Here is a 26111-nt window from a genome sequence, read left to right on the forward strand (position 1 = left end):
TTAACATAACACAACAGTTATAGAGCATTTTTTTTTGCCTACTTTTGGTCACAAGTAGACTTCAAGATGAAAGTGTATAATTACCTACAACTAGGGGCTGGGCATTCGGCAGTGACGGATCAATCAAGTGTAAAACAATGTGCAACCAGGTATGGAATAAAAAAGAAGGTGGGATTTTTCAAAAAATGTTGATGACTTCATTGGTTGGACTTTGTACTCACACCCAGTAGTGCCACATGAGGTCAGGATGCCATGTTTTTTAGGAAGTAGAAGTTTCCCAGGAGGTTGTATGTACGTTTGCTGTATGTATGTGCCCACGTCATGGACTCAGAACATAAATTACAATTCCATCTATTTTTGACCTGGAAACTCCATGTAGTTCCATACTTTTCTACAATGCATTGTCAATTTCTCCCCTATACAGCTATTTCTCTCTTACTGCAGCTCATTATTAAGAAGACATGCTTCGGTTGTTTAAGGGTCACGTTTAGAGTATTTATTGGCGCTGTAGGACTGTACTGGACAATCACATTCAGGGCAAATGAGTAGATTAGTTTGAGGCAATCAATAATTGTGATGTAATTATCATATAATGATCCAGGATGGCAATGACTAACTGATCACTGTCATCATTTTGTTAGTTTGGCTAAACCAGCATAATCACTGATTTGTTTTCTTTTTTTCTCAGCAGTCTTCTTACCTCTGATCAATGAGGCCAGAGTTACAACAGCTCTGCTTATTTTCCATGAGAAATGTCTATATTTCTGTTTTGGCATTTTTCTGTGGGGTTTGAATGTTTAGCTTTTAATAAATAACAACTTATGTTTTTTTTTTCTGGATTGTTGCGTATGTAGTCATGCATATCTGATGTTATAAAGAAATACTTATTTGAAACCAAATTTGTAGGGGCTTTAAACACAACAATGAATTCAGAGAAGAGCAATAGCCAGCTTCACAGCTGCGGATATGCCTCAAGTCAGTCAAAACCCACAGTCACATTCTATAATACGAAATGAAGCGCCATTCAAAAGTATCAGATATGAGGAGCGAGTCAAGGCCTGCAGTGTGTGCCTGGGATACTAAATCTTCTTTTTTACTGGCAGCTGCCTAAATGGATGAGTCTGGAGACCCTTCAAGTAAACTGTGAATGTCCACATCAGCCCTGGATGAGGGAGTCACTAACAGTACAAACCTCAGCGTCCTGTTGTCACAGGCTGGCTAGATTAACCACTTAGAGGCAATGTTATGACCTGACTCTCAATGTCTTGGATTGGATGATTACGCCCCTGAAGATGAAAAATCAACGCCAACATTCAGTGTCAATACAGGGAGCAGTGTTCCCTTTATGTAGCAAGTCGGAAAGTAAGGGTGTGTAGGTTGGGGTGGTGGATGGACGTGTAGCATGTGTGACTCTCATGCAGGAGACCAGAGTTTGCATTCTGTCACAAACCTGCCATTAAGGTATGCCTTTTTTTCTCAGCCGTAACCACAATCTTTCCCCAACTTTAAGAGTGTTAGTAGCCATGAACGTAAACTGGGGTTTTGCAGAATCGTCCAATATTGACTCTCACTAAAAGTATATAAAATGCAAAATGTCCCATAAGCCCGTGGCGTAATCCACCAATATTAACCCATTTGTGCCCAAATTTTTTTCGGAGTTGTAAGGCATATAATTTTATCAGTTGAGTCCCTCTGAATCATGTTATGTATTTATTTCTTCCATTTTGTACTTTGTTTTGAAGAAAATTGTTGCCAGTAGTCACACAGCTTGTCACTAGGTCAAATGTCACCTAATAATAATATAGAAATAATAATAACATAGTAATAACAAATTAATAATATTGTAATAATAAATAATAACAAAAAGGTGGAGGGGGGGGTGGGTGGTGTAAAACTGTAAATGGATACCAATGGATATTATCATCCCAGGAAGGTAGCTAATGATCATGGTTCAAACCCTGGTTCCCCCTGTATAAAATTCAAAACATCAAACAATTTGAACTGGTTTCTTTATTCATAAATAACTTTTGTAACAGATTTACATCTCAGACCAAGTCTGTATAATATAAAAACAATCTCCAACAGGTTAAAACATAACAACAAAAGGTTTGAAACATTGAATTCACACTGCCAATCGAAAAACTGCCAAACAAGGGTGGGAACAAGTTGGTGGAAATAAAATCTCTAAAAACGTATTTCTTCCCATACATTCCGTTACCTTTCATTCATATTCTACGCAGTGTGGTACTTCTTGAAGCACTCCACATGTAGTGGCACATTACACTTTTCACATGCAAATGATGTGCGTCCGTCACATTGCTTGCATCGCTTGTACCTGCTGCCAGTGTTGCAGGGCCAGTGGTTGAGATCATCAAACCTGGTGGCATCAGTTATCGCCACCACCATCGAAGATCCTCTGCCCTGCCTACTTGGCTTTGTTCCATGGCGCAGGAGGAGGGTCTGCGCTACCAGCCTCTGGAAGGAGAGGAGATCCCTCTCCCCGCTTTTCCAGGACCTAAATGAATGACAAAACAAGCATGATAGATGCATGAACGTGCCATGTTTTTGTTTGCAGATGACAGCGTCATACCCCATATGTAGAATGTTCTGTAAAAGCAATATCACACTTGAGTTTGTGATGTTGGTCTGGATATCATCACTGCTGCTCTTGTCGACCGAAGAGCACTATCGATGACCTCGAGTCAAACATCACAAACTCGATTGTGATATCGCTAAACAACATACAGCCTTGTGTACCTGTAATAGCACCAGCTGTTCACCATGGCACTGTTCAGGGCCCAGCTGAAGCATGGCCACCACCACTTCTTGGACCGGATGTTGACTTTGTAGCGGCTGACACACTGGTCATGCAGGTCTACTCCTCCCATGTGTGTGTTGTAGTCTTGGATACAATGGGGCTGTCTGACCTTGTCCATGCTCCGCTTCTGTTTGTTCCATCTCTTCGCCTCAGTTTCGGTGAACTCCCTCTCCATGTTCGACACCACAGTGACCACGCTGTTGTCATTCCGCCTTACAATCAGCTTCTCTCCCTCAACCAGATACTCAGCATCTCCTCTGGGTGTCTTCTTGAAGGTCTGGGGTGATGTGAAGGGAACGTTGTGGAGCTGATTTTGTCGCATCGTGCCACAGCTGCCATAGCCTCTCAGGGTCATCTCAACCAGGGACAGGGTTGTGAAGAGGTTGTCGTGGTAAAACTTGACTCCAGGTGGCACTTCAGCTTTCTTTCCCAGGCCAAGAACCACACTTGGACCCTGACCAAGTCCAGTTTCCACCAGACGTGTGTGGCTTCCTGCATATGGCTCCATCTGATGGACAAATCCAGAGGAGGATGCTAAGCTCCATATTTTATACCCAAAACGAATGGGCTTCCCTCTAATAAACTGTTTGCACCCATGCCTTCCAAAATACTCAATCATCATCTCATCTACTGCCACGTTTTCTGCTATCGGGATTGCTTTGTTGATGCTATTCAGATGCTCAAACAGGGGACGCACCTTGAAGAACGGGTCAGCTGTGATCTTCATGTTATCTACTAAATGAACAGAAGACATAATCTCATCAAACCTGTTCCTCCGCATGGCATCTTTTACAGCAGTGTTGCTGACATCAAAATCGTCTGACCAGAGAAGACGCCGCCTTGGGACTGTGTTGTATCCACTGGTCAACAGAATACCATAGAATGTCAGAAGTTCATCCTCAGTCAGGTTGAGTGTTTTCCCTTTTTGTTTGGCATAGAGATTGGACATTTCCAGTGTGGCATCTCTGAGGGACTTGGGATAGAATGTAAGGAAGATATCCACTGGATCATCTGATGTGAAGCCAGGATCATGTTCTTTGGGGACATAGCGAGGGATCTTATATATTTTGCTGGCTTGTGCTGGTGCTTTGGCCGCAATCTTGATTTTTTTGAATTACCTGTCTTGGTTCTTGGTTTTGTGGAGCAAGGGCCCAACGATCTGACTGGTAACCTTTTCATTTGTGCCACTGACCTTTCTAGTCTCTGTCTGACTCACTGAGGATGAGCACCCAGGATCATCATCGGGGGGATTTGGCAGTTGCATGTCTGAATTAGGTAGAAAGCCTTCACCTTTCAGTAATCTCGATGGGAGGCGGTTATGGTCACCAGTGGCCTCGTCATCAGATTGGTCGCTGTCACAGTCTGTGTCATGTGCATGCATTTCTGACTCAGGCACAACTGTGATGTCCGCCAGAGTTTCAGAGTCCTGCAGCATGGCCAGGACCTCTGCCATGTTGTACCTAAGGAAAGGACAACATACATGATTGATTTTTATTTTGACCTATGTTATTTTATGAAAATTGCTTACATACATAGTATACCAGAGGGAAAAGGGGGATTTGTGGCGGGGGTGTAGAGGTGGTGGTGGTGGGGGGGCGTTTTAGGTGTGGGCATTGGCTATGGTAAGTACTTGTGTGTCAATAAAAGTGCACCTCCAACTGCACATCAAAATTTTTTTTACCTCAGTGAAACACAACCTAATGTTAGCTAACAAAGAAAGATCGCTTAGCAGCTAGCAAGAAAATGATGTATGGTACGGTATCAAAATCCTATAGACACAGGCCTTGAATACCTGTGAATTTATTTAGCTAGGAAGAGTATTCTAAGAGGACTAAAAAGAGCCATTGTACATCATTCTACAATTTGAAATAAGTAAATTATGAGCAATCCTGCAGACAGTGTTTTCCTTTAGTTAGCGACAAGCTATGTGCCGACTGGCAACTTTTGTTGCCACTCACAGAAACAAGCCCATGAACAAAAAAATATTTATCCCAGGTACAATTTTTTGGGGGAGGGTTACTCTAGAGACTTCAATGATTAAATAATAATAAATATGTTTGGGGGGAAAAATCATAAGAAATTTATGAAAATTATCTCTTTCCAGGAGGATATGCATCCGCCATGTCTTCAGCCGGAAGGAGCAGGAAGCAGGTGATGTCATGTGACAGGAAGCACTTGGAAATTATTTTTTATAAATCAAAACCTTAGTCTAAGTTGTCTACTAGCATATAAGTGGAAAAAGATGCATTAGAACCTTTGAGATTTTTTATTGTGAATAGAAAATGACAGTGATATACTTCGGCAACAATTGTTGCCAGTGGGGCAAAATGGGTTGTCATCGGCCACTTGTCTCACTTTATAGAAGTCTCCTGTAATGCATCAATATGACTACATACCCCATGTGGAGGTGAGCAACTTTTGAATTCTAACTATTTAATTTGACAAAGTCAGTGACTGAGGACCCAACTGGCCACCTGTAGATGATTTATTTGGCTTTCCCCTCCACTCCAACGTCTATTGTATTATGAAAAAGAGAATTGGATGTAAAATCCCCAGTGGTCTGTGCTAAATTTACCTTAAACCAAATCACTAAAGCCTACTGGTGCTTGACAGTCTGGGCAGGTGTGTAGACTCCTCAGCAATATCCAAGGGAGACCCGCTAGCACTGCTCACCCTTTATGCATTCTTATTTATTAATCTGACTCACTCTCTCCTCTGCTGAAGGCCTGATCCACTGAAAGCCAAACAATGCTCTGCCAAAATGCCCCCCCCCCCACCCCCACCCCCGCCTATCTGCTACCTGAACGCCTCTAGTACTGACAAATGAACTGAGGGATTATTGGAGCTGTTCATGTTCTAGTTGACTTTGGTCGCACCGTGAAACTGACGCCACTTCTTTAATGGCACGTCACAGCTGCTTCTATCAATGTAGATTTCGAGTACATGCAAGGTATGGATTGCATGGCTTAAAAAAAAAAAAAAAGCATGGCGTTGCCTAGGCATTTGTTCTTGACACTGACACACAATACAATCACTGTGTGAGCACTCTTACCAACAGCGCTGTCTACTGAAGTGTTAACTGCCCTGACACTGCTGGTTTCACTGTGTGTCTTGACATGTCTTCCTGCGAGTCAACACCCCAATGCATATTTTTCTGTTAAATAAATAAAAAGCCGGAGTGCAGAATAAACACAGATTCTAAATAGGAGCTGACAGCACCACCGGTTTGGAGATGGAAGCTTCAGTGGAGTTTGTTTTTCTCTTCTTTTTTTATTTTTTATTGCTGACAATCGCAGGCAGGGAAGACGGCAGATAAGAGGTCTGGTTTTTTGGTGTCACAGCGTTCCTGTCTGGCATTGCCAGAGTCAGTAGAAGTCTCCCTGGAGGTTAAAGAATGCTTATTAAATGGCAGCACAAAGACGGCAGGCCACTCATGTGGACAGGGCATCCACAGCATGAGGAAGGTGAAGGGGTTTAAGAGCAGAGATGGATGCTTTAAATAATAATGATGTCCTTTTGGAGATGGAGGTTATTGTTGTTTTGTGTGGTACAGTATGCGTGTTTGATCAAGCGTAATGACACACTTCCAAGGGAATATTCTGTATCATAATATTTTTTTTATTTTGTATTTTTGGCATCACCTCTTGGCTGATATGGTAGAAATCTGTATGTATAAAAACTGAAGCCGCCATAGATGCCGGTGAGAAAACGCACATAAGAAACAGCATGCTGAGCCCAGGGAACAGATGGGGTTTTTAGCTCTGATTTTACATCTAAAAGGACAAAACCACAGCGCTGTGGTTTCACTCAGCTGTCAAAAACTGAGTGGCACCACATTACATGGATGATTACCAATAATTCCCTTGCCGGGAGTCAGCCGAAAAGAAGACAATGATGTAATTATAGTCTCCTTTGGCAAACTGCTTTGTCATACAACAGAATAATGATATGCTCTTTTGACACCAAACCAGTGTCTCCGGATCGGTCGGTAATGGCCCTGTAAATCAAAAAATGCCACTTTTATAGAATCACACCTGGAGTCCAGACACGTGCGACAGTCAGGAAGTCCTGAAAAACCAGAAGAGTATGAAATAATGCTTTCGCTCTGAGGCTCTGGCGCTCGTACCATGGTGCTTGATCTATGATATCTGTGACAGCTGTAATGTAGAAGAGCACTCAACTCGAAAAATACTCTTAATAATGTGAAATGCTACACAGCTGCTCTATTGTCTTTAATTACGATACAATACACATACAAGAGGCAATTAGTAAGATTTTCAATGCCCCATTCCATATATTACCATAACATATCCATGGGGGGTTGACAAGGATCTTGATTAGTACCAATTTACTCAAATGTTCAAATGGACAGTTGCTGAGGAATTCATCCTTTGAAAACTCCGGTCACTTCTGTCTGACCTGTGCTGTGGAAGATCTACACACCGCTAGCCCTGCCTCTGACTGCAAGCATTTGCATTTTATTCCATGCCCACAGTTACATTCAGCTCAAGTACCTTTGCCCCATATGTAACCATGCTGCATTTACAACCTGACAAGATGTACGTAATCCACCGTGTCTACTTTAAAGCCGCTATGAGCTTTTATGTGATTGTAGCATCTTTCAGTTTTTGTCGGAAAATGTAACAAACCTGGTAAAACAGTCTATGTGTTGCTTTCTGCCCCACCCCCCCACCATTGTGTAGTAATGGGATGTTGACTCTATGTAGATTTAGTGGAGACTGTTATTTTGAAAGGTACACATTGACAGTGTTGTATTTTCCTGTTTTGTGAAGTGCTGTTGATGAAAAATAAATATAAATATGTAGATATGCTGTGATGTTGAATTTGCACACTTTCCCAAAAAGGGAATGTTGTATGTTTTTTCAGGACGTTTTGGGCTTGTTTTAGTTCACGAACCGATCTATATGTGTTGCACCTCTGCTAGCTTTACTCTTCGAGACTGACCTTGGAAAGACACAGAGAGTACATGTGCAGAAGAGTTTCTTTACGTTTGCAGGGAAGTTGGTGCCTTTTGCAATGCTGAAAGACAATCCTGGGAAGCGTGGTCTTTGAACACTATCAGTTAAACTCATTACATGTGAGTGTCCGTGCATGTAGGCCCGTCACTCTTTAACATGAAAATGGAGTGACTGAAAATGAAATGTACCAGAAATAGTGTCATTATTCCAGAGCAGCCTTGAGACTGACTGGAATCATTTCATGGTTCCTTTTTTTAAATATTCACTTTCACCCAAAGTGCTGAGGGAATGTTGACTCATTTTGACAAATATTAGCCTTAGCCTTGTTAGCTTATTGAGTTACTGAGTGATCGTTTTAAATAACTAAAATAACTATGTGACGTGCCGAAGGGGTCACCTCTTAGTCACCTCTAGAGTTTTAGTGTCTTTTAGGTAATAGTTTTGGTATTATAGTCCGAAACTTTACTGTCTATTTGCTGTTTTCAGCGAAATGGCTCTAAAAGCCCATTGCACGCTACCTGCCCACCACCAACTGGTCGACTGGCAAAGTTAGCGACTAGCTGAACTTGCTAAAGAATGAGATATTTCCTTCAGGAGCTGGTGAAGACTAAATCAGAGCTAAAAGTGAGCGTGTATATTGGACTTGCATTCGTTAAGGGGCCAGAGTCATGACTCCAAATGAATGCTAATGCTAAACTTTATAAGGTGATAATATGTCATTGTTGTGTTTACAGCGTGTCTCCGCTACCCCAAAGTGGCCAAACATTCAATTATTGCAGGTTCAAAGTTATTACTATAGGCCTTTTTCACAGAAGACCTTTTGGGATGTCACAGTAGGAAAAGCAATAAATGATCGGTTTACAGCTTTTACTGCCCCAAAGTGGCCAGAAAGTCAATGAATGCCAGTTTGAGTATTTTTTTACAGTACAGGATGACTGCATCAATTGTCCACTACCCACAGTGCGGTCAGAACAGCTTCACCCCGGTAGTTTGACACCGATCCACACCTTGTCTCAGGACTCTAATGACTCTCACATGAGAATATTTCTCTAAAATATGGATTTTCCAAAACTTGGGTGAATCTAAACCTTTCAGTTGCACCGATGAAGCTTCTTGGACGGATATTGAGTATCGAAATGTCTTCAATAGCAGGCGACTGAAACCACAAAGCCTTGGTATCTGAAAGTGTATACCTCAGTTGAAGGAGTCTAGCAAGTGAGATCTTGAGTGACATGGTCTTCTTGGTAACTCCCGGATCATTGTTCCCTGAACTGGAGCAATGGGTTGTTTTGGCTGGCACGAGCTTTGGCTGTGTTATTTATTGAATTGCCTTTCCCCGTCTTATACTTATTATCATTATTGCTATCCGGTCATCAGAAATGACATAACCCAATCAATAAAGGTTTATGTGTTGCCATTACAATTCACATGCTGTCATGTTTTGCAAAGCACAAATTAGACAGTGCTGGAGCTCTCTCACCCCGGACTCTCTGGCTCTGATGGCGGTGGGAGATTCATAAGCTCCCTTTCTTCCCTCCTTTCTCTCCCTGTCTGTCTCTCTCATATTGTGGACAGCGACAGCGGAATTGTTCACCAAGGTACCATCTATTGTGTTGAGATAATTGCCCATGAGTAGAAGCTCATCAAGAGGAGAAATTGAAATAATTTCCTCGTACTCAGGGACGGTGAACCGTGGAGTAAAAAAGATGATGAATCTCTATATTTCCATGGGGATCTGCGTACGACAGAGGTAGACTTGATGAGGTTGAACGGCAACAAAATTACACACAAGAGCTCCTTCCCGTGTGCCTCCCCCCACTACAGCCATGCACCGTTGTTTCTGTTTGGGCTTTTGCCATTCAAGAGTTAAAGGTTGGGTTATGTTGCTTGTGCAGTGCAAACAAACATAGATTAGTTTCCTCCAATCAATCACAACCACCGCTTCTTCCCACAAACATGCAGCATATTTCTCACTGCCGGTGGATTCAATTTTCCAAACACAAAATTAAACATCTTGTAAATTATGTTTATTGTCCCGTGTATTTCCCTCCTGCAATCAAATGCCAGCAGTCATTGCTCATGTGGTAATTGAAGTTGTTTTTTTTTTCTGTTATGTAAATTCCTGGAATGCTTAATTGGGGTATATATCACAGTTAGCATGCATTATTCCAGTGGCTTATTCTCCCCTCAATGCAAACACAATGTTTGCACTGCAGGCTTGTTCTGACGTATGTTTGCTGTTGGGCACATGATGTAGATTTCGTCTGATGAAGAGAAAAAGAGAACCTCTCCCCTCCTCCTCCAGCCACACACACACACACACACACACACACACACACATACATATGCCTTCATGATTTCACCCACATACTATATAGATAAAGAGGACTCAGTGGAGACAAAGTCACTGATTTCTTAGATGAGAGTAAAACATGCTGGATTTGAAACAGTGTTTTAATAGTAACAACAACAACAGCAGTTATTAGTATATTCCCATTTACAATGCATCACATGACTATATGTAATGTGAAAGGGGTTGTTCATAGTGACGAAGCCACAGAGAGTTATCAATTATCACAATTAGCGTTGTTTTGGTTTTCCAGCCCACAACTTTACTGTTTTGGTCTCTGTTCTCATCATAGACTGTATATAAAGATTTCAAGGTCACGCCCCACTTTCTATAGCATCAAATAACTCATTTAATAAATAAAACCAAACTCATCAGAAACATGAACACTTGAACATACATCAGCTTGATATGAACTACCTACAATAACACAAATCTTTGGGAAAAATGTATAGAAGTGTGAGTGAGTTGTCATGTCATCCACCTTTATGGACATTATATGGTTCTCATCAATGCCGTTTTTGTCCGCCACAGCAGCTTTTGTCCACTGTACAATACCTGCCCGTCATCAAATGGCAGTTCGACAAATTCACACACTAGCTGGTGATAGTGGAACATTCCGCAACAAGAGAGCAAGATGTTCCACTCAGGAGTTGGCGGACACCAAAATTCAGAGCTGAGTGAATATTGGCCTTACATTCGCCAGGTGGCTAGACGCACACAAAGTGAATGCTAATGTTGCTCCATAACTGCTGGATGTGGTGTAACACATTCTCCATATTAGCTTAAAAAGTGGTAATATGTCAGTGTTGCGTTTACAGCTTGTCCCCACTGCCCCCAAGTGGCCAAACATCCTAATTATTGCAGGTTTGAAGGTATCAGCTATGTAAATGATTAAATACATGACGGCTGAATTGGTTTCAGGGTCCTGGTATTGTGCATGCTGACCCACTGTCATGGCTTGACTAGAACGGAGCAATCATTCATGTTATTAGTTAACAACTGTGTTTTACCTGCTATGACAAATAAATAATCGGATCTAAAAAAAAAAAAGCTTCACCCTCATTCTTCCGGGGAGGCCTGAGCTCGACTGCTTTAGCTCCCATCATCGTTTTTCCCCCAAGAAACACGATGATGAGGAATCGAAACACAAATAGTTTTCTTATTCTTGTTATTACCGGATAACATACAGAGATATAACATGAGAGGAAGATATGAATGTTTGACAGTAGGTGCTATGTTGAGGAAAAAGCCTTAATAAACCACAGATCTTGCCCTTATGAAGAGCCAATAGGCTTGGAACATTGAGCAACAAGAAGTGTGCCCCAGATGTAAAACTGAGATGGGGACCCTCACGCATGGGCTTTGCAGTAGTGTAAACCTGGGGGCAGAGACACAACCACAGTATTACAGGCGTTGATGTAGCCTGCTTACCCAGACTGCCGGTGGAGACATCAGTATTGCCTTTAGATAAGACAAAAAGTGTGATTTGCTTAAACTTGACTTAAATGGCCCGAAACAAATGTATTAGTATGATATGGAAGAATGATAATCCACCTCCCACCTCTATGTGGTTCAAGGAAATAGCCTCATATATGGCTTGTTTTTTTTTTTCATTTCATTTTTGCATATGTAAATGTATTTTGTATATTGCGTTTATTTATGTATTTATTTGGCTACTATTTGATGCAATTTAATCTATCCACACTTTTTGTTCTTTTTGTTCTGGGGGCTTGGGAGGGAGGAGAGGTGAACCCGGGAGGGTGTGGATGGATGGATGGATGGAAGATATAGTATCGAATTTCCTGGATCTCACACTGCTTCAGTGTTGATAATCAGTCAATAATGACAACATACAGCAGACCATGCAATGATAGAACGTTGTCAGTTTTGTGATGGTGTCACAATCACATAATATAATAGTTGTATACTGTATGTTATTAGTAATGTGTGTTATAATTGTACAAAAATAACACCTACAACAATCATCCAGGGATGAATCCATCCATCAGACCAGTTGTGTTGTTAAAGGATGAAACTCTCACTCTCTTTTCTCGACAGAAGACTGATTACAACACTTACACGTACACGACAAAATCACTCCTGGAAGACACACCGAACACAGAGTAAGGACATGTAAGAATGTCTAAGGGTATTTCTTTAAGCGCCTTGCTCAAGGACACAATTACAAGTACTTCTTGAGGGAGGAAGGTTTACTGAATCATGGTCCATTTTCCGATTTCTCCATATTCAGAACGATGGTGACCCTCTGTTGCTGTCAAACACACAAGTCCAGAGCTTTTACAGCATGTAACAATCAAGAACTTTCACTTTCTCAGTAGTCATGTCACCCTGCGGCACTTTCATTCAGTAAATATTACAGGCTACACTGTAATAGTGAGGCCATTACCACTACAGTGAACATGAGTGACAGCAGTTCATCACCTCGTCATTTCAAACCTTCTACTTAAAAATGACAACATTTGAGACACCATTTTCTCTTTTTAATTCAACAAAAGCAACAGCAAGATATGTCTATTCAATATCATTTAATAGACATGTCTAATAATAATAATAAATATAGCAGAGGCATGATTTCTATACTTCAAGGTCTTACCTGCGGAAGATGAAAAAAAAAGATACAGAAGACTACAGAAAATCAAATACTGCAATCTAGTTTGACGCGCCCCATGAGTACAAAATAATGTGCATGTTGTGTACATTTGTAGCAGTTTAAAAGCATGAACATATGTCACATTTGAACACATTCAAGTAATGTGTTATTTAGGTGCAAATGAACTACCAAGCTTTGTTTTGAGTATGTCAGTTGTACCAGTGTGCATTAAACGCATTGACATTGGAGTTTATCAGCTACTACTCTCTAATTAAAGTTATAATTAATTATATTAAACCCAGTTTTTGATACTATTTATGGCTCTCATTTATCATCCCAATGCCATTAAATGTATTTACATTCATTAGTCACTTCTCTTTAGAGTAGCTTGCATTGTCAGTGGCAGAGTCCGCCATTCCCGCACTGGACACATCATACGTGCGCAACGCCTATACGTATTGATGTAATCTAACAAATATGGCAACAGCAATTTATAAAGACGACATCAAATGTTCAGATACATGAGTTGCTTGTCGTCTTCTGTTGTATTTCTGACAGAGTAGCTGCTCAAAGTGTGTTTTCTGCTTTTCTTTCTCCCGTGTTCGATAAATGTCTACTGCCGAACTACATGACGAGTGTTTTAAGACGTCTTTAACCACAATTGAAATCTTAAGGGTGATAAGTTATTACAATATCAGTGGTTGTTCTATTTCGTGAATCTGCAGAGAATCTCCTGGAGCAGCAATGTGCACTTTCATATGACTGGTCCTTCTTCAAAGACTTGGGGCTCAGGTTTGTCTTCTCACCGCTCTGCTAGTATCACAATGGGAATTGTATTTTAAGTGAGGCTGAAGATCACTTCCCCGGCCTTTTGAAATATGGCATTTGTGGATGACATCTGTGGAATCTGAGCACCTCTTCACCCAAGGGCATATCCCTGTGCGAGAGCAAGAGACACAGCTGAGAAATGAGTTGGCACAAGCAGTCCTGCTGACTGCTCAGGATTTCACTGGAGCGCTTTGCAGACTGGCGTCGCATTACTTCTCATTAATTTTGCTTTTGTAGCTCGCTTAATATGCTATTGACTGCATTAGTGAAGAGATTAATGCGTTGTTAAATTATGTTGGCTCATGGTGCCGTCATGTGTTTAGATATACTGCCTCGTCAGCTGCTCCAAGGATTATTTTCCATGTACAGAAGCTCATAGCCTAACGCAGGGCACACTCAGCAATTGGATCTATAGACTCAGATGGGCACTCCTCTGCCAAGAAAGGTGTGATGGGAATTATTGCTAGATGATGATGATGATGGTGCAGACACTTCCTTCTCATAAGTCTTAAGACTTTTATTTTACACTTTTGTGGAAGAAACACAAAGATGTGGCAGTGGTATTAATATTCAGCATCAAAACAATCCACATTTTTTACGGGAAACAAAACTTTTACTGAACAGCACAGCCACTATGACTATAAGTGACAATTACGTTTTAGCATTTAGCTAAAATGCTAAGCTACTGTGAAGTCAGCAAACTGAGTCGCTAATGCACAGCAGTTAGCTAACATTCCCCGCCTTCAGCTAGTGAGTGTATTCAGTGTTCCAAAGGTTCGTTTTATGAATTCAACGTTTCATATGTGAGAGGAACAATGCGCTAATTCTTCTCTCAGAAGTTACGCAGCCTCGCTTTAACCACAAAGGGTCAGGGCAGGAAAATGAATTCGGACCAACCCCTTCAAGAGCTTTCCTCAGACTAGTCTAGATGCACCGCAGCCAGACTCGCTGTCATCCGAATGCTCTGTTGTAATCCTCTTGACAACACCTGAGAGATACCGACGGCGTGCCTGCACAAGTAGGAGACACTTCACATGAGAAGATTTAGTCACAACAAGATATCCACGAGAGGTTTGCTGCTGTTGAAAAGCAGACAGAACAATCTAGATTCAGTAAGTGAGTGGGCTTTTGGGTCGCCTTATTTTGATCAGCGAAGTTAAAAACTGCTTTGGTGTCTTTACTGCCGGCTCCCTTGGCCAGACATTAAGCACAAACTATGTGTTTGCCAATGCAAATTAGAAGCCCTGTTCATTTCCAGTAATCCCTGTTCTTTCCGGCATTGAAGTGTGCAGGTGTGTGTTTTCCTGAGCACAGCGATGTTTTGATTGTGATCGGATTCGACTGGTGCGATGCCAAATCTAAGGTGAAATCCTTCAGCATTATTCTTTTTTGCAAGGCACCAAGGCCATTCACAGATGAATCAGAGTGAGGGGATCCACAGTGTGATTAAGCCCTTTCTAACGTGTATCTTTCTCTCTTCTTTTTTTATTTTTATTTTAAAGTTTCCTACAGCATTGCTTCCTTCCCGTGCTCCGCCTTTGGGGGGCATAGCCATCACCTGCATGGGCTTCACATGGCAAGACAGAGGTGGCACACGCAAAACTGAGAGCAAAACCGCTGCTTTGATTGGAAATGAATCAACAAAGGACAAGATTCTGTACCGTGAAAGAAGAAAAACGTTTTAGCTCCATCTTTAGCTGTAAGCATGCGTTATGTTGGCCTTGACCATCACTCTGGGCTCTGTTCTTTGTACATTGGTTAACTATTCAAGGCTAATAATGTTAGTCAGTTCAAATTTTTATAAATTCTTAGTTTGTCCCGACTGAATTATCTCAACGACTAATGAATGGCTTTTCATCTACGGCAGCGCCTCCAGCAGGTCAACTTCGGCTTTGGTTTATGACCAAATACCTGCAAAGCTGATGACCGTCAGCCTCAGCTGATGATGTGACATGAAGGCAAGGAGAGTAGATTTTCAAAACCACGACCAGCACTCATGATTGGCTGGTGCTGCACCATCAGCTTTTTACTTCATTCAGAGCTTATGAATCTTCATATATGTTTACAGTCTATATACCATTTTGTCATCATGATCGTCCATTGTGTAATTTTACTTTGCTGGTCTATTCTATTTCCGAGTTTTTTCTTATCCGCATTGAGGGTCTAAGGCCCCTTGAGTGCAAATTTGTGATTTGTGATATTGAGCTATGAAGATAAAAGGACTTGGCTTGACTTGACTTATCTTGATAATATAGTAAATATACTAGTTACGGAAAGAAAACCCGATAAACGTCACATTGAAGCCAATTTAAAAAGACAGGTGCAACCATAGGACCAATTTTCTGTCATCTTAACTGGCACTAAGGTAAAAGAATAGTTGCATTTAAACATAATTTGTAGGAGACGGGGTTCATCTGGATCTAAGTGTTTAGGGCAGTAATTCTAATAATGTGGCACTTGGAAAAAAGAAACAAAGAAAAATGCACCACAAACATTGGTAGGTCTAGAAAAGAGCATTTCTTTTACTTACAAATATAAGAAATGTAAAGTCACCATTTATAAAGTAAACAAACTAACTAACTAATGTTTCTTTCATGAGTATGAACATGTTTTACATTTACATTACATTACATTTAGATTTTTGAATATACATAATATCTGGAAACAAGCAAGCGTGACTGTGTGCTTTTATTGAATAAAGATGACAAAAGTGGAAGTCTCCCTGTCTTGTAGTATCACATACAAACCTCAGGAGTGTGTTTAATTTCTTCATGGGTTGTAGAATTTACCATATAGCACGCAATCACTATATGACTTATCATATCACCACCATGCTCGCTTGAGTTGAACTGCTGGAGTGGAAGGCATCTTGACAATCATCAGATCAAGCATTTGTCAGAGGAAGCAAACATCAGTTACACATGTAAATTACCTGCAGTAATATAGGATATTTTATCATACAAATGTAAGCCATTTTGTTTCCTGTCAGCTAATGCATGTAAAACCATCAAGGAAACCCTTGCAACGTGACAAAAAATTGGTGACATATGTGGAGGCAGCAACCAAATGATTATTTTAAGATGCACAGGGGAGCGAGCTGAAACAACTTTCTGACAGTTTCGTCATGCATTACTACACAGCAGTTCCTCCCAAAATTGACATCGCTGGCTTTGATCAAAGCCCAAACAGGGCTGTGACATTCTGAAAGAAGTGTTTCAAATGATTTCTGTGACAGAGAGCATAGTTTTGGAACACTGACAGTGCTTCAAAGGATATAATGTCTACATGAGCCTGAGTGTGTAGGTGCAGGCGTACAGTAGGCGAGCGCGCCCCGGCGCATGCTCGCCGACGGTGGGCCGCTTGCGACGACATTCGTGATTGTAATGCCATGCAAGAGAAAAACACGCGCTACGGTACATGACGCTTATTTTTAGATGTTGTCGCTGCGATTTCTCCCGCATAATCGACCCTATCACGGCGTAAAATGAAATGACTTGCAGTGCTGATGTGTATATTTCATCATGCCTGTTTGGTTTTTTTTCCCCCTCTGTGATGAATCTGAGCGGTGCCCTTGTTGAGGCATTGTCTGCGGGTAGCGCAGTGAGTCTGACTGATTGATGGCAGACAGTGGCTGTCACCCCTGGAGAGTAAGCATTTCTGTGTCGTCTCCCCACTGAAGGTCCTGTTGAGCTTGTTAAGGGAGAAAACACTTTTTGTTTATAGCCACTCTGACGGCACCGGCTGACAGCTCCTGCTGAAGAGGAGAGAGAGAGAGAGAGAGAGAGAGAGACTCCCTCTGGCACACTGCTCCCTCTCTCTCCCTCTGTCTCTCTCCTCTCCCTATCTGTCTCACCTTCCTGTCTCTCTCCATCTCTCTCTCTATCCCTCCCTATGTCTCTCCTCCTCTTCTGTCTCGCTCTGGTGTTGTGAAATCTGATGAAATGAGCATGATGATTTAAAATGCAAATGTGCAGTCCCTGCACAAAAAAAAAAAAAGAAAAAAAAAGCTTCACCCATCTGGACAGCATTAGGTGAATGAAACAAAAAACCAGAACCGAGATTTTTCCTTCAACTCCGACAAACTTCAATTCCCGAGTCACGGAAATAACTTTTCTACTGTGAAGAAAATTCTCACTTTCCAGAGATTTCCTTTTTTTTTTTTTTTTATTTCACCGCGAACCAAAACATTTTTCCAAAACCAAAATGCTACAGTTTCCCCGACTGATGTGGCGCTGTGAAATCAAAGAGACTGCGTTTTGTTTGCATGGATCAAAACTCAGTATTTATGCACTTGTTCATATTTGACAGGCAGCTGTTTTAAATAATCTTGACTGCCATTTTTCTATATTTTTCATGCTGTCAACAAATACCTGGAAAAAAACACCAATAATGTGTTAGTACATCTCTCCATACTTTCTGACACTCAGCTCCATTGATTCCTACTGTAGAAGTTATTCTTTAAAAATGGGTCATAAATATATATATAGTTTTTTTTTTATTTTTTTAGGGTCATTTATTTCCTCAAACAGCTGATGTTTTCAGCAAATACTCAAACAGGAGTGAGTACAAGGTGTACTTGTTGGGGACTGTTTGCGGCGTCTGGGCGGTGTGTGTGGGACTGAGTCAAAATAAACTACAGTGTGTGTTTATGGACATGAAGGAACACGTCACCCAGTGTGGCTCACTGAAGTACTTTTAATCATTTTTGGACAACAATGGAGCTCCGTGGCACCGAGGACTAAGACATATCAGACTTTGGATACACACACAATCCTTTGGTCTTTTCATGGGATTTATTGACAAAATAAATACACTGAATATCACCCACTTGATCCTTTAAATTGTGTATTTAGACTTAAAGCTTTTTAATCATTACATTTTGAGGTGTTTTTTGGCTTGGTGTGTATTATTAGTTACCATTATTATTGGTATTTACTTCGTGTATTGGCAAGCAGTAAACAAAAACAAAAAAAGACATGTCAAATTCACCATAATGTCACACGGTAACTGGTGACTACAACACACATGCGGAGTTTGTGCCTGCAACTGCAAATGACATTGCATGGTCATCCTTTTTTTCCCCTCTTAGCATCAAGATCTGGATGTCTTCGCGTTGGAAAACACAAACACGTTTGTCTGAGAGTGTCTAAACACAGAGAGCCTTTTTTTTTTTTTTTTTTTTTTTGCTGTTTTCCAAGTGAACACACTCAGATCACCAGGTCCAGAATCACAGTCAGATGAAATTATCCTGCAGGAGCTCAGCCACTGGTGGAAAAAACCAAAATATGCACTGAGGCAATAAGCTCTCTTCTGGGAAAGCTTAAAGGAGGGAATAAACAACATCTAAAATTAACGAAGGTGAAAGTGCCCAAACACGTTCTCTCCTCATCTTCTGAAGTCCCCCCCCCCCCTTTCTCCTTCCTCCATCTATTTATGTAGTCACCTCGACTGGGAAGCACTTCAAGCGAGGCCTCTTTTCGCTCCCAGATGGGCTAGAGCTGTGTGTGTGTGTGTGTGTGTGTGTGTGTGTGTGGTGTGTATGAGTGAGGGTGCTTCTGAAGGAGGTGTTGGGGGGGTTTGGTGTGATCTGCGGCTGCGTGCCATTTGAAGTTGTAAAGCCAAGCGTCTAAACGCGGCCCGACACTGAGTCATCGGCTTTTTTGATCGCGCCGCACCTGATGTGAATTTCATTTGTGCAGCTCAAAGAGCGGGAGGGAACCCGCACGCCTCGACCCCCTCTGTCTCTCGCCGCTGCTCCCTCTCTTTCCTTCGCCCACACCCGACGCCTCCGTGCGTCCCCTCTTGGGCTCTCAGGATGGGGGATGGTTTGGTGTCCCAGGGCGGCGTGGTGGATAGGCGGGGGGAGGTTGGGTTACGTGGAAGCTCCCCCAGAGCCGTGAGCAGGGGAAAGCTTCAGATTCCTGGTGTTGTACAAACACTGCCATTTAAAATAAAAGAAACATGAAAGCCTGTTTGATGTTCAAGGGGCTCACCTTGCTCTCGACTGCAACACGAGCACGAGCAACGAGCGGGAGAGCAGTGCTTTTTGGGCCTTTGTGGACAGGCACGTGAGGTCAAAGTGGCGCGAGGCCCTCTCAAAGGGGTGACCTGCTTTAGGATTGAGATTGTCTCATCTGTCAAGTAATTACACTCATTTTAGTCAAAATGCGCCACAACACAAGTTTCCTTTTGACACACTTTCACAGCGCTCATCTCGCAGCATTGTTTGTCATTGTTTACCCCGGCGTAGCATCATGCAATATTTATCCCGATGGCAGTAGTCTACCCACATACAGTCGTCACTGTCATGCAGCTAGCTGTTGAAAGCTTTGCAGTTCACCAGTTTAACAGCTTTGGGAGTATTCACACCCTGCCCTTGCTTTGGCGCTCTCAAGGCATCTATCCAAAACTGCAGAAATTCTCACCGTGTGGGCGGTGCTGCATGCTTTAGAGGGTTGTAAAGAGCAAGTTTTTGTGAACAGCAACAGGATATTGCTGAGAGGTTGTGTAGGTGCTGCATGTCTGACAGGTAGGAGAGAATCTCGGAGGAAGCGCGGCAAACGGGGATCTTAGCGCGTTCAGCCGGGATCTCGGACAGAACAGAAGTGAGCGCGGAAAATAAAGCACTGGCCCTCCTTCATTCCTTACTTATCAGATGACGGAGACGTCAGTATGTATGCGTGGTTGTGCATGTATATGTGAGAAAGAAATCAAGTGTGTGTGTGTGTGTGTGTGTGAGAGAGAGAGAGAGAGAGACAATGAGGGAGCAGGAGCATGGCGGTGGAGCCGGCATTGTAGCAGACATGATTACGTACCTTGATCTTTCCTATGGCAAGAACAAGACCTCAATCTCTCCCTATCTCCCCTTTAATCAAATCCCTACCTTTTTTGCCTCCCTGCCACAAAACTGTCACAGGCTGAAAATAAGCCCTTTCCTTATCAAAGAGCCAAGGGTTCAATTGATTTCCAGGCTAGGAGAATTTTTATTCAGAAACTTTGAAGCACAGAAAAAAAAAAAAAAGGAGATAGAGAAAACACCTGCATCCCCCCATCAGGCAAATTACTTCTGACTTTTAATTTATTTCGGCAGGAAATGGAAAGCTACATCCTAACCACAGTCAATAGGGGGACTGGGGAGGAGAGGTGTAATCAGGCGGCTCACCAACTCCAAGGCCTCCATCCTGTCACTTTTAATAGCCACTCAGACCACACAATCTGCTCGGCCTGATATGCTCACGCCATTCCCATAGCCGGAGCCGCAGCCATCTCTGCCTCCTCTTCCTCCTCCTCCGTGTCCTTCCTAATAACAACTGAACATTTCCACACTTCCCTGGTGCCTCACATGAAACAAATCACAGCCAAAGTACTTTCTACCTTTCCTTCCGCCGCCATGGACGGCGGATTTAAAATAGGGATGGGGAGATTGGCATGTTTCATTTACATTCAAAGTGCCATTCTTGGCTTTGATACAAGGAGAGATTGGATTTAAAGTAGCCAACTTGGCCTCTCGTGCAGTTCTGGGTTTGAGTCTGGCTGGCAGCGCAATGGCGTATTCGTTTATAGCTTGTTGTTAGCCATGCTGACGGCACAGCTCCATGGATGGCAATGTCGGTTTGTCGATCAGCCTGCCCCTTTAGTCTAGACTGAAGTGTCTCAACAACTATTGGATGCATGGCCGTGGAGTTTTGTGCAAACATTCATGGTCCCCAGAAAAGGAATCTTAAGGACTTTGGTGATCCCCGCACTTTTTCTGTAGCAGGTCAAAGTTTTTACTTCTTTAACTAACTTTAACATTCATGGTCACCAGAGGATAAATCATACTGACTTTGGTGATCCCCTGACATTTCCTCTAAGCGCCGCCATCCCTTGCCTCTGACATTTGGGGTTCAGAGAGAAATATCTTGACAACTATCTGATGGATTGCTGTGACATTTGCTACAGTCATGGTCCTTAGAGGATAAAATCTAATGGCATTGGTGATCCTCTGACTTTTCCTCTTGTGGGTTTACATGGAGAAATGGACTGTGAATAGAGGCACCAACTTCACCGGCAAAGGATGTTTTTTTTTTTTTTATGTTTGGGCATGATAATATGTTAAAGCTTGACATCTACTTGATGGATTGAATTAACATTTTGTACAGACGTCCATGGTTCACAGGCAATGTATTCTAATGACCACCATGAGGTTGACATTTGTGGATCACAGAGAAAAAAATGGACACAGATTCATGTTCCCCGCAAGAGGAGCCCTAGATTTGACACTAGCACCACCATGAGGTTGACATTTGTGGTTCAGAGTGAAATATCTGTGGGATGGATAGCTGTGATATTTGCTACAGATATTCCAGGTGTTTTGGTTATGTATTTTTAACATCACACCCTGTAATTGCTTTATACTGATACATTTCTAATCCTACCTTGCTATAACATTTTTGAAAAATCATGTTCTAAAATGAAATAGAATGAAAACCCTCTGATCTGTGACAGAGTACTCATGTGACAGAAAATTGGACTGGTGCTCATGCCATTTGGGCCAGCAGGTGAATGAAGATTGGCTCGTCCTGAATGTCCCTGGCTTACAGATCAAGTTTTATCTACAAGCCGTTTGCTCTTCCAGCGCCTAATGAAGCTCTCTGAAAGGAGATTAAATGGCAGAGAGGGACAAAACAATAACCATTACCAGTCACCTTCATTTTGCTTCATCCGTTAACACACTGGGCAGCTGCTGCTATGCGGCAGCCACCGCTCACAATGCCTTGCACACATTAATGTTAAAAAAGCAGGAGGGAAACATGTACTTATGATTGAAACTGTCAAGGAAATAGCACATTAAAGAGACTGTGGAATGAACCCGTGCACAATCTGTGCTCGGGTTCATATTATTTACTCAATAAAAGACGCTGAGAGAAAAGCTTAAAGTAAGACATGTCGTTGGTGAGGCATACAGTGGCAGCCAATTCAAATGCACTGCAAACGTGTTGCACAAGAGTTTAGGCAGATTTATTAGCTGCTTCTATGAGGGATGTCAGGGCGTGATGCATCATCAATCATGGTGCCTCGATGGCTAAAGCTCAGGGAAAAACATCATACCTTTAGCATTTTAAACGCTTCAGACTTTGGTGCTCACACAGAAAACATTCATGTGACCATGTGGTTCTTCTATACTTTGCCTTTTTAGCAGCGCATCATCTCGCTTTTGTCGCCGCAGATCAGCAGAGACTTTAACCTTGTGTGAAGACGGATTTACATCCAACATCCAAGTGTCATCCCGTTTCAATCAATTGGCTCTTTTTACAAAGAGATCTCAAACAGCTTTTAACTGGGTTCCAAATAGAGCACACTGATACTGGATCCAGTCTGCTGGCAAAACTGGCTCTGAAATTCAAGATGTTAAGATCTCCATTGAAAATGTGTGAACTCATCAGTCTCTCAATGGTTTTCTTCCTCTCCTTTGAATACAGCGGGTTGGGATCGATCATCCATTATTCTTGAATTTCATTATGTGGGAAGAAGAGTATCAGTAAACAACATAATACAAAGTTCACGGTACAATAGGGGAATGTCTGAAAATGCCACCTGAAGGCTTTTTTGTGGCTCGTATACATCAGATCACTTTGTGTTCATTACAGCTGCCAATATATTTTAGAAACGAACATTTACAAGACAAATGTATCTCACTGAGTCCTGATGTAGAGAAATATAAGACAAGACAATATTCTCATTACATTTCCAAGGAGGTTATTGAATTATGTGTTTCTTTAGTATACAGCCAGACATTGTCCAATTTTCTTTCTTATGCATTCATGTATAAAGCCGAAATGTAATTTTCAATGCTATATGATAACTAGTCTCATCTGTTGTTGCCTCATCTCATTGTTGTCACAGTATACGGGGAGCAGGTAATAGCGGGTAATGTTGTGTGTTTGATGAATAGAGAAGATGACCGCACACTCACCTCCGGAGGACGTTTTGACCACACTCTCCAGGCAAATTTAACACACGTGTCAGACACGGCCTTACATATGCATCCCACAATCCCATCAATGACGTCACCAACAAGTTACAAGGAAAAAAGAACAGGAGCATGTCTGACAACTGTCCAGACGTCTCAATAATGCAGCTTAAAGAGGTCAATCTAAGAGCAAGGGCTGCAAAGAAATGGACACATGGGCCTGTATTCATTTAGCCTTTACAAAAGCGTATGCAGTAGTTAGGTGCCCAAGACAAGAGACATTACTACAAACAACATTTCAATCAGGAGAGGCTTAAATGTGCATAATAAAGATGAGAAATGTGAAAGTCCCATTGTGACGCCATCATATTTTAAGGGGGTAGTGAAGCCTTTAGTAGTATAGTATACCCCCTGATGGAGTCTGGTGGTGGTGGTGGTGGTGAAGGGATGGCTGAAGATCTGGATGTGATGTGGAGTGGACTTCTGCTGAGCTCACGTGGCGACTGGAGGTGAATGGGGTGGAGGAGGGTCGCTCCGATTCCGCACTGAAATGACAGCTGGCGGGAGATCGTGGCAAAATCCGGCTGGATAGACAGCGAGAGAGTAAACGCCCATGATCGGCTGATTGGAGAAACAGGAAGCGAGAGAGAGAGGGACGTGAACGAATGAGCAAAAGATAGCCTTCCTGACTGGACTCACGGTGAGCTTCATTAAAATATTATTTCAACAATAGGTAAAAAAAGAGAAGCTTGTAATACAATATATAGACACATAATTATAAAGCAAGTAAGTAAGCCCATCTAAGCATATCAGATGTTAACTGTGAGAATCAGTCCAAAAGAACGTCATAAATAATGAATAGATCGTCATAGATATAATCAAGTTAACAAAAAGTATAGAAGATGGGGTGTATATGTATAGGGCTGTGTCTGACACTTGTATTGATCATTGCCAGAGTCTGGCCGCTTAGTGTGCAGTCATCATCTCAACTCATGAAGTTGTGTGTTTGGCCTCATGCTGGGTCACTGATGATAAAGTCTCGCATCGCCTGACCTATCTCAACCCATTATCATTTTCTCTGGCTTGTTTGTATTTCTTTAAACCAATCACAATTGTCTTGGGCGGGGCTAAGCCCGGGATGCAGCGAACGGCGCCCCTTGCAAGACGGTAACACTCAGTTAGGAGAATTGAAATAGTCGGCCGACTCATCCCAATGCCCTTCATCCGGTGAGTCAGACTGCTGATATTACAAATGAACTCTGACATGAGGATGCTTCTTTATGTCAACCTACTGTCACAGTAACACGCTCTCACACGGTGTGTGTGTGTGTGTGTGTGTGTGTGTGTGTAGGTTGATTGCAGCACAGCTCAGAGGCACTTTGTCGGTGTAGTAGGAGGCCATTGGATAAAGAAGACCTGGCGCTCAGAACTGGACCCTCCAATCAGTGCAAGCCTAACTCGTAACCTAAAAAGAAAAAAGAAAAGGTTCTTGCACCGACGCTGCCATGCTCTGACCTCTCTAATGAGCACAAACATGAGTGAGATTTTGTGCAAGCTTTGGATAATTGGGGTTCTCCCACTGATGAATAAGCACCACACATATTAGCACAGTGCTGATTTATCATCCTCTCCTTTGTGTTATTTTTTTTTGTTGAGCTAGTTAGTGTTTGATGGATGGAGCTTTTACATTTGTGCAAACATGCTACTTCAAAAGGAAAATGTCTAATAATGACATTTAATGACTCCATACATTTGAAACGTCTCGCTTTCCCTCGCTGGCGTCATCAGTGAGAGAAATACTCCAGACAACACAGCACTCTGGCTTATATATTAGGCAAGTAATTACGCTGTTGCTAGGGATTTTCAGGAGGAGGAATTGTTTTTGGTGATGTGGAGCTTTATTTTCTGTTTACCGCTGTAATTTACAGTGTAACTGAACACCCTCAGTGTTTTATTTTCATATCTTACAATGCACATTTCTTTTATTTATTTATTTTTTTTACAAACAGATATATGTACTTGTGCTTTAGCGTTTCTATCTGAGCCTGCGAATGACCCAGAAAATAAGAGTAAATTATGTAAATGAAACTTGATGTACTACTACATGTACATAAGGGATCATTGTTTTCAGATCCCATGTCTTACATTTCACGTATTTCTCACACGATACCATGTGAAGGTGTTTCACATGTGATATTACATCTTACATTACACATGATTCTCAGATATTTCACATATTGCAAATTTGACACATATAATCCCATTTCAGATGTCCAAAAACATGTCTGTATATATGATTATATGATATATATTGAGAAATAGGTGTAATACATGTATTTGAATTCATCACGTGTAAAGAAAACACATATGCTTGGAAGTGAAATTATCACATGTGCAATGTGTTTCATCTTTGACGTCCCGTGCGGAAAAATCACATGAAATTCCTGTGTTTCCCACATGTGATCACGTGGCGAAACATATATTGCACGCGTGTCGTGAACGGCGCGGGTTATAACATGTGGAGCGCATATTGAGAATGTTTCCAAATGTTGTGACATACGCGGCAACACTAA

The 26111-nt window shown here is 41.9% G+C and overlaps 1 protein-coding gene across 1 annotated transcript; it reads right to left on the reverse strand.

The window, feature by feature from the left end:
* Positions 1-2232: 2232 nt before the first annotated feature.
* LOC139286041 (piggyBac transposable element-derived protein 3-like) lies at positions 2233-4271 on the reverse strand. The gene is made up of 3 exons (XM_070906702.1): positions 4145-4271; positions 2758-3829; positions 2233-2515 (listed from the first exon to the last, which is right to left on the reverse strand). The coding sequence occupies exons 1-3, from the start codon at positions 4269-4271 to the stop codon at positions 2233-2235; spliced, it is 1482 nt and encodes a 493-aa protein (XP_070762803.1).
* Between the last annotated feature and the right edge of the window lie 21840 nt (positions 4272-26111).

This window comes from Enoplosus armatus, chromosome 1 (genome assembly GCF_043641665.1).
Source record: "Enoplosus armatus isolate fEnoArm2 chromosome 1, fEnoArm2.hap1, whole genome shotgun sequence".
In the NCBI taxonomy this organism is placed as follows: Eukaryota; Metazoa; Chordata; class Actinopteri; order Centrarchiformes; family Enoplosidae; genus Enoplosus; species Enoplosus armatus.

Coding starts and splice junctions, on each gene's coding strand:
- LOC139286041 (XM_070906702.1), bottom strand. CDS start 4,271: ATGGCAGAGGTCCTGGCCATGCTGCAGGACTCTGAAACTCTGGCGGAC. Junction 3,830..4,144: donor ATCTGATGACGAGGCCACTG/GTGACCATAACC, acceptor GCTTCACATCAG/ATGATCCAGTGGATATCTTC. Junction 2,516..2,757: donor AACAGCTGGTGCTATTACAG/GTACACAAGGCT, acceptor TCATTCATTTAG/GTCCTGGAAAAGCGGGGAGA.